At 32.3% G+C, this 10,000-nt stretch overlaps 1 protein-coding gene across 1 annotated transcript in view; it reads right to left on the minus strand.

Moving 5' to 3' along the window:
• Positions 1-8,179: 8,179 nt before the first annotated feature.
• The window catches only part of LOC100795733 (transcription factor MYC2), a 2,831-nt gene continuing 1,010 nt past the window's right edge, over positions 8,180-10,000 (minus strand). The window contains exon 1 of the mRNA XM_003528723.5: positions 8,180-10,000. This exon is cut by the window's right edge and continues 1,010 nt beyond it. Within this exon, the coding sequence (XP_003528771.1) occupies positions 8,520-9,914 (1,395 nt within the window). The 5' untranslated portion in view covers positions 9,915-10,000 and the 3' untranslated portion in view covers positions 8,180-8,519.

The raw sequence follows: 10,000 nt of genomic DNA on the forward strand, positions 1-10,000 counted from the left end.
CCACATAGTGTAAATATAATATTGAGACTTCATTCTCCCACACACACGCACACACACACACATATACACACATATATATTGTTTGTTTTTGTTTGGTTGATATAGTCTGCAGTTGAATCAAATGTAGACGCGATCACAGTGGACCAGGTTTCAACAGAGTTCAATCCCACCAAATATATATATATGTGTTTATCTCTATTTCCCGCTCACCAGGCACAGAAAATATATAAATATTTATATTTTTATCTATATATATATATATATATATATATATATATATATATATATATATATATATATATATATATATATATAAATAAGTAAATCCAGATAATGTAATTATAAATGATTGGTCTATATTTACAATTGACTTTGACAGGTAACTTAAGACAAACACATTTTTATGTTTTATTCTTTATTATTTATGCAAACAATTTAGTAATTAACATTATTTTGCTTATTTTATATAAAATAATATTATCACTAAATAATAAATACATTCCTTATATATGTGTTTTTCTGGGCGCATCTTTACGAGTGTGTGGTCTCTATTTTTTTCATGATTTTATTTTCAATATGCATCGTACCCTGAGTAAGTATGAATATTTATACGGGATTGGTTTGGTAACCATATCTAATCATGTTAGCAGTTATCGGTGCATTAAGCCAACTTTTAACTTGATTCACCGAAAAATTTAGCATATGAATAATGAAAAATATTACTACTTATTTTCTCTACTTTATTTATAAAATATTAACGAAAATAGAATAGAAAGTAATATAATAGTTAACATAAAATTTTGAAAAAAATAACAAAATAACTTTATTTTTGTGAGAAGAGTAGAAGACTTTGATTGGGATTATAGCAAGACATGATTGTGAATTGCAGTCATTAATTAATAGTTCAACTAGTATATCATCGTCGTTTTCAATAAAACGTCTACGTCACATAAAATAGAGGAGTTCCAGATTCCTTACGCAACCTTGTACTGTATTATCTCTTTTGTCATTTCAAATACTATTAATCTACTTTGATTTCAAGAAGAATGAAAAAAACATGTTATTGAAGTTTTTGACTTTTTGCTAAAGTCATTTTAGAATCGTTATTGGAGTGCCTCGAATCTAAATACAGTTACATACACGTGCGTCATGCACTTAGTTGAATAAAACGTAAAATGCGTATATTCAAAGGATCTCCCTCGTCAATTAATAAGAATGTAATTATCTCATAATAAATAGGGACCAATTTTGCGTAGAAAATGTCGACAACTGTGTTTGATAGCTTGAAACAAAAGGAATTATAAAGAAGCGAAAAATCGTTGAAGACTGAAAAGATAAAATCACTGAACCCGATCAGGAAAAAATAGTCACGATCGAGTCTTTATACAGATCTTCTCAAAACGGTTTATTCCTTAATATAATTTTCAACAAGGTTTGCACTACATTACTTTTACATGTGGTTGTTTTACAATGGTCAAAACAACCAAATCTGTACGTTAAACCTCCCTATGAGTTACTGTTGAGGTATTTGGTAAATGTACCAAATCGCTTTAAGTATTAATTCTCGGAAGTTCGAGTATTGTTTCCACATGAATTTTATTGTACTTTATCGAATAGTCTCCAATTTGTAAGTAAGAAGTAAATAGTAAAAATAGGAATAGGCGCAAGAATAGATTGCTACTACTAGATCAAATAAGTTAGAAATATAATTAATGGAAGTGTCAAGACCGGACAAACCCAATTGGCCTACGATACATGTAATTAGGATGTTCATTACCAATGCAATTGTATTAGTTCTACCCACATCTATTAATTTTACTTGCCCTGATGTCTCACGACAAGCCTATTTTAACTACCTATCTCCCAAATGCCTTTGTGGAGATTCAATAATTAAAATGCATTAAGGTTAGATTCTAGATGTTGCTAAATGCATGGGCATTGGGCCATCATTTTATGCCTAGCAATGCTAACCCGACGATCCTTTTCTTAATGTGTTCTATTAGGTGTTACCCTTTCCCAAAGATATAACCCCTAAAATTGGTGCATGCATTAATTCTTAAACCCTTATTACGAAATATCCTCTCCCGAGCGAATAAAACCCAAAAAAATTAGAACATAAAACCTGGGATGAATCCTCTTTGCATTGATAACTCTTGAAGTACACCATACATCATTGACTTTTTAGGTCTGTCAGGTCCTAGTTAGGGGATTAGCCGCTCATGGTCATTGAGGGCTTTACAACTGGAGGTGAAAGAAAGAAAGGGTAATAAAATAAAGAATATAAAGAGAAAAGGGAGAGCTAGGCTGAGAATGCTGAGGGAAGTGCTCTGATGTGAGGTGTACGTTCTCCCTTGGCTTGGATCTCTATTTATAGGTGCAGAAATGGGCTTTGGGCCTTCAAAGGCATGCTTAGTGCGACACCGCGCACTTAGCGCGTTCAGATCGTGCGTCTAGCACCTGCCACAGGCTTAACGTGTGCTTCTGTTGGATCGCGCGCTTAGTGTGCGTAACGAATCCTGCATCTTGGAGCTTAACGTCTCGCTTAGCGCCTGTGCTGCCTTGCATGCTTAGCGCGTGTTGGGCTGGACCTGCTTCAGATTTTCTTCTTTTTCTTTCATTTCTGCTGCCTTTTTGCTTATTGTACCTTCAGTTTTTATATCTGCGTCCAAAAAATCAACTTAATTAATTTTCTAGCTTTTAATCACAAATAATTGCTAAATAATAATTTTTTAAGCCAAAATTTGACTAATTTTCTACTATTAATTCACAATTATTTAGCAGTTATCAGTTATCAAATATCTTTTTTTTAGGAGTTATCAAGTATCCTTATGTGCTTAATTTAGTACTGAAGTCCAAAGTGTACCTCCTCCTTATCCATCACAGATACCCACAATTTTGATCAATTCAAAGCAAATTAATCATAAAAGTTGACATAGTTTAATTTATTGGTTTGGTTTGGATTTGAGTTTTAAAAATCCGAATGGTTTGGTTAAGTTGTCAGATTGGAGAATTTAAAATCCACAAAAATTAAACAAAAAAAAAAATTGATCCAAACATTACGCAATGTTTTTTTTTTAATATTAGTTTTAGTTTTACTGTCATATTATTTTACAATTCTTATTTCTATTTTACAATAATTTACAGTATTATGTCAGTATTTTAGTTTTACAATACGATTCTTATTTTGCTTTTTTGTTTTTGATTTGTTAATTAGTTGTTAGATAATTAAAGGTTGTAATTGTTTTTTGGAAAACATACTGATATTGAAAAATATTTTATAGTTATTACTATTGCTAGTGTTAGTTGTTGGCTACTACTATTAGATAGCTACTATTAGGATGTAATTGTTTTTTTTTTTAAAAAAAAAACTTAATGATATTATAATTGTCTGTACGTACGTGAGTTTTCTTATTTAAAATATTTTTTTTGAACATTCTATTTTTTATTATTAAACTTGAAATCCAATTCAAACCAAACAAAATCACACCAGGTGGGTTTGATTCAGGTTATAATAAAAAAAATAAGCAAAGCCAAACAAATTTGGATTAAAAAAAAATCTAAAACGAACCAAATCTACTTGTAGCCACCCCTACTATCCACAACACAATTATTCCATGTGTAAGTCCTATCACGAGTAAGATATAAATTATGCTTTAAAAAATTGACAGATTGTTGTGTTTTGTTGGAAAGAAGAAAATGATGAGAAAAAAATTGGTGAGGAACTGAGTAGAAACAAAAATGTAAAAAAAAATAATTAATTTTTGTATTTTTTAAGCCAATGAATATATTAAAGGAAGGACATTAAGGAATGCTTTTTTTTTAGGCTGACAAAAAAAAGAGTGCTTTTTTTAGATGTGATAAGGAGTACTTCAAATTTACAAGTACATAAAACAATATCAAAAGTCACATAAGAAAAATATAAAGTTAGAAACTAGATCTAATACATTCAATGCAGCAGCTACACTAATAGGAGAAAGAAACATTTTTAAGCCAAATTTTAACAAGAAATCAAGACATGAATGAATCATAACTAGATCCAGTAATTGAACAAGATCATAAAGCAATCACCACATCTATTGGTCATAACATTTCTCATCAGCTACAAACTCCAAACAACTGAATATAATGCCACAACATCATCCATATATTTTTAATCTTCTTACAATGAATCAAATCACAGTGAGGACCATTAGATTAGTACAGTGATTTGAAAACGTGATTAAAAACTCGAGGTATGGAGATAAAAGATTTGGATTGAATTATGCTGAAAATTAATGTAATTTATGAGGTCATGAATACAATTGAATATAATTCAGTTTTAAAACTACTTATGAATTGTTCGAACCCAGTCCAGAACAATATATCCATTACAAATTGATGGAAAATTAAAAAAAATATTGATACTTTATGTAGGGAAACAATAGTTCAAATTATATATTTTTAAAGTTTAAGCATTGAATCATTAATCATATATCTCCAAGTTAATATGTTGAACTTTTTCTTAACATGGATATATAATAGCTGGACTATTAATTAAACTTAATTATTCTATCCCAAAAAAATTGCACACCCATATTGTACTGTGTTGACGTCTAGACACTATTCAGGATTGAAGTACACGTTTAACATTTACTTCTTTCCCTGCGTGAGAAAATGAATTTGGACAATAATCATATGTGCGAGACTCTTTGACGCATACATGATAACCATATGACGCAACATCGGAATTAATGTAGGAGCAGAGAACGTAGTCAAAATATTAACAAGGTTTTGTCTTGCACATGTCGAATTATGTCTTTCAATATACAAAGACAATAGTTAGCTCGAAGTTTTTTGTTCTCAAGTTAGTGGGTTTAATATTCAAACAGCAGAAACATTGCATACGTGTCTTCCAAAATTTATTGATCGGTTTAGTTATTCATCAATGATGTGGGGTGGCCTTTGTGTCCTTGCAGGGCATGCTGCATTCACATGGGTTCTGAGTGTCCCATTCTATTTGAAGCACCTTCCAATTCCTATTTTGTTTTTGAATTTTTTATTTTACATTCAATTAATTTCTCTTTTTCTTTACACCCGTGAATTAATTAATGTAAGATTATTTCAATTTAATCAGTGATCTCAAATTTAAATTCTAAATATATAATTACATTTAAATATTTGAAATTTTTTTACCACTCATAATAATCTTACCATGATTAAAGAAAATTCTCATGAAAAGAAATATGTCTTCTGAATAAAAAATCTCTCTTCTATATTGAGTCAGCTCCTTGTTTTAAAATTTTATGTTCAAACCAACATCAAATCCTAAATTTTAATTAAAGAATTCAAATATCCAACAAGTGTATAAATAACTTTTGGTCATTTTAATTCGTATACAACCTTTCACTTCACTAGGGCCCTACACAAAAAGATGTAACAGTAGGAGTTCCAACTGGCAAATTTAAATTTCGTAATCGTCGCACTATTTGCAATTGCAAACAAAGTGAACAATCACTTGGCAATTGGCGTTCTGCTCAACTCAATTGTGGGTGCATAGTGTTTAATCGAGACATGTTTTTCTAGTGCCTTTTAGGCTTGGTTAGTGGTGGTGGCCATGGTCAGAAACCTAAAAGGGTTTAGTGTGCATGCCCATCTTCTTTGCTTTTAGATTCAAGGCTTCATCCACAGAAAAGGAAGTAACATAAAAGGATCATTTTGGCCGAGCAAAAATTCACCAACTCCTCTGCGTCATATATCTTCCCCTCTTAATCACAAAATCACGAAGAAATTAAAACTCTACCATAAAGTTTTCGTGGGTTATTAATTGGTACACGTTGCCTCTGAAAAATTAGATACCGAACACAATAATATCTATGTAAAATCTAGACAAATAAATGATAGCTCATCAACAACTAAAGAATAAATTAATTCCCCTCACGTTATGTAAAATTACTTGTAGCTCCTTCCTTGTTTGCAAAAATTACAAAGACCTCCTCAAAATGACCAAAGAAAAGTTAGTGTTGACGTCATCTATATTTTCAATTGAATTTTTCTCTTTATTGTGAGTTCATGCGTTAATATCGTGATCGGATTGAAACTAAACCAGGTAGAGAAGGAAATTTGCAGTAAGAGGCATTGTCTTATATTATCGCACGCATTAGTTCTATTTTGTACCAAAGTTTTCCTTTGTATTACCACGTCCATGCGATAATGTCTTTTTATAAAGGTAATATATATATATATATATATATATATATATATATATATATATATATATATATATATATATATATATATATATATATATATATATATATATATATATATATATATATATATATATATATATATATATATTACTTGTTAATTGTTATATCAAATGCTCGATCTTAAACGCTTCGTTTGGTTCCTTTACTGTAACAATGAATTGAATGAAAAATTTTAAAAATCTCAAAGGATCACACACCTTTATCATATTACTTTAATTAAAATATTTATTTTTTTATTTCATTCCATTCTACTCGAGCAAAACATGCAAAAAGAGACTGTTGGATAACCCCTAAGAATCTACCACTGATGAAGGCGTGTTCCTTCTCTCCTTGAACTTTAAAGTAATATGAAAATGAAACATAAATGAGAACAGAAGGAACTCTACTACTCAAGGCGTGTTCTGGATGGTTGTTTTAATTAGAACAATATGGAGTTGAAGCAACAGCTGACCATACATAAGACATTCGAGATTTTCATGTAACATGATATAGCCAACAAGATTGAAATTTCGAGTTGAGAACATCAAAGGTCAAGGTTGGTAAATACCAATCATTTCTTAAGAAAATTGTGATAACGGAAATTCAAAACTTTGCAACGTTGATAAATTTTACAAGGAAATCTACATATATAATAAGGAAAAATTCTAGTAATGGTTAATTATTAACAATGTTTATTAAACTGTTTCAGAATATCATTCAAAGTCATTAAATTGATTCTTTTTTTTCAACTGTAATTATATTTAATAAATTTCTCTCCAATTTTATTATATTTTATCTTGTCTCACTAAGCAGAAATATTTTAAAATGGATGAATTATAAAATTAATTAATATTTTCTTAATTTTTAAAATGATAAATCATTTTCTTAGACGACTGATGTTTTGAAATAAATTAATATAGTTACTAGAATAATATACTTGTACTTTAGAAACCTTCCAACAAATGCGAATAGAAAAGTGGATAGGACTCTAAATTGAGTTTGTTTGTAAAATATGTAAAAATATACAATTTGTGGTTTTTTTTTAATATTTTCATTAGTATTTAAAGTTGATGACTAATTTCTAAAAAAAAATGACTTAATTGGCATATTTAGTGGACTCCCTCATTTTAATTACAAAACCAACCAATTTAATTCATGTAATGATAGTTGTAATAGACTAGAGTCATTGAATAAAATTTATGTAGGGTTGTCAATTTTTTTTATTTGATAAGTCTCATTAGTGAGACTTGCATGAATTTCAACCAATAAAAATAAATATGTTAAAAAAATATATTAATAATATTCTTCTTTCAAGTGGTAATAAAATGAGTGTTCACACTTATTTGGGTTAAAGGTGCAAAGTATTTAAAGTTGATGACTAATTTCTAAAAAAAAATGACTTAATTGGCATATTTAGTGGACTCCCTCATTTTAATTAAATTTGTTTCAGCTACAAAACTTTGAACTTGAGATATTGATTAAAGGATTATATTCTAATTCCACTCGATTAATGACATGGTGTTTTCTCACTCTTATTAGTTAAATTAAATTACATTTACGAATAACAAAATAATCACCATCGAACAAATATTTAAGAATTAACAATTCAATCTTGTGGATACATAGCAACTCCCTAAAGAATTCCTTTCTTTCCATTATTTGTCTGACGTGCTGACGTGCATAATACTCACTTTGGACATATGTACTCTTATAAGTAAATTAAAAGTATTCACGCTTAACAGATAGTTTATTAAATTTATAAAAGTAATTTATAATTCCTAGAAATTATTTTCAACCCATGTTCATAAAACTTCAACACAATTTAATAAAATACTTTTTTTATTTATTCCAACAAAGTTTATAATGAAATTTAGGATCCATATATCTTTATATAATAAAATTATAGTAAACACATGCTTAATTATATTATTTATTCATACAAAATCTAAATCTAGTGATACTAGATTATAGGGTTTGGATTATAATATTTGTATTTTGAGGAATGTTAAAACAAGATGGCGACCACTTTTTCTTCTAGTCTAGTTCTTGATCAACTTCAAAATCCAAAAGGATTATTATATATACAAAACATAAACGACAGGCTTCTTAGATTCCCTCACATAATTGCAGGTTGGAGCCAACCCCACCGTCATCAAGCACCACGCAAGACAAAGACCCCCCAAAAAAACAAAAAAGATAAATACAAATTATCTATAACGTACACCAAAAACCGACTACTATGAACAGCAACAACATCTCACAGTTACATTACAGCTAATAACCTCACCAGTGTCACTGATCCAACCTCATCAGAATCGCAGATTTAAGACCCTCTTCACTCCTCATTCCATTGGGAAGCTTAACAACCACATCTTGAAGCATGAGATCGTTAACACAAGACATGCTAGCGTGATGAACCTGAAATTCTAGGTCTCTCAAAGCACCCATTAGCCTCGCCCCAGGGTGGTTCACATTTTCTGATTGTACCCTAACCATGGCATCGGGCCCCACGATTTTCACATCGACCTCGAGACCAAGCGGGCTTGGGCCCAATCTAGGTTCAGGCCCGCTTTGATCCACCACTGTCGATATTGTCGTGGTGCTATGGTTATCTAGAGTATCCGTCATTTCTGTCTTCACTTTTTTACTACTGTCTCTCGGCTGCTGCGACTCTAAGTACTCAATCTTCGCCTTCAGCTCGCTGATGTAGGCGACAGCGTCCGACAACAGCGAAGCCTTGTCCATCCTCGAAACATTCGGAACAACAGCACGAAGCGCATAGAATCGATGATTGAGCTTCTCCCTACGTTGTCTCTCTGCCTCCACGTGGTTTACCGGAGTCTCGCGTCCGAGAATCGGTTTTCTCCCTCTTTTCTTCGGCTCCGAGGTTGTCGGGGTGGTGGCGGTTGGCAACGTGGGACAATCCGAATCGGAGTGTTCGGAGTTGACATAGTTGTCGTTTTTCCTGGGAGGTTTTTGTGTTTGTGTTTGGTTTATTCTCCGCTTTTTGGTTTCTTGGACTCCGGCAACGATGCCGATGTCGGCGAAGGAGATGGTGTGGTCGTCGAGGATTTCGACAGGAACCGGATCTGGAGGGGTTATGAAGAGAGACTTAACGTGCTGTACGAGGTTCCAGTTTTGTTTGATGGTGTCGTAGGATCCCATTTCGACGACGCCATTTTGTGTCGGGATGCAGATCAACGTTTCGATCCCGTGCACTTGCGCCTCGTTTGATCTCTCGCAGTTGTAGAATTGGAGCTCGTGCATGTTGTTGAGCCAGAGAACCGAGCCTAAAGCAAAAGACTTTCCCGGGAGAGAAGAAGAAGAAGAAGAAGCATTATTGTTGACTGCGAAGGTGCGAGTCAACGACACGACGTAGAACCACTCGGCGTCGTTGATGTTGTTGGTGTCGTTTGTGGGGGCTCTCATGAACTTCTTTGTGGGAATGGTTAGTGACTTTGGGGAAGTTTCTTTGGTGCCTTGGAAATGGCCCTCTCCGAAGGATAAGTAGAGGTTGCCATTGTCGTCGTGTGAGGCTTGCCAGAAAATGGCGTAGACCCACCAATCGGGTTGGCTTTGGAGGAGGAATTGGAGTTTTTGTAGAAGGGTTGGTGTTGGTGTTGGGTTTTCATGGGGTAGAGAGACCAAAGAGGAAGACGAAGAAGGAGATATGATTAAATCCTCCATGTGGGAAGAACTAGAAGTGGAGGGAGGTAGAAGAGGCAAGTGTGTTGTGTGAGGAGTGATGAGGTTAGAAGAGTGAGGTAGAATGA

The sequence above is a fragment of the Glycine max genome, chromosome 7, assembly GCF_000004515.6.
Source record: "Glycine max cultivar Williams 82 chromosome 7, Glycine_max_v4.0, whole genome shotgun sequence".
Taxonomy (NCBI): Eukaryota; Viridiplantae; Streptophyta; class Magnoliopsida; order Fabales; family Fabaceae; genus Glycine; species Glycine max.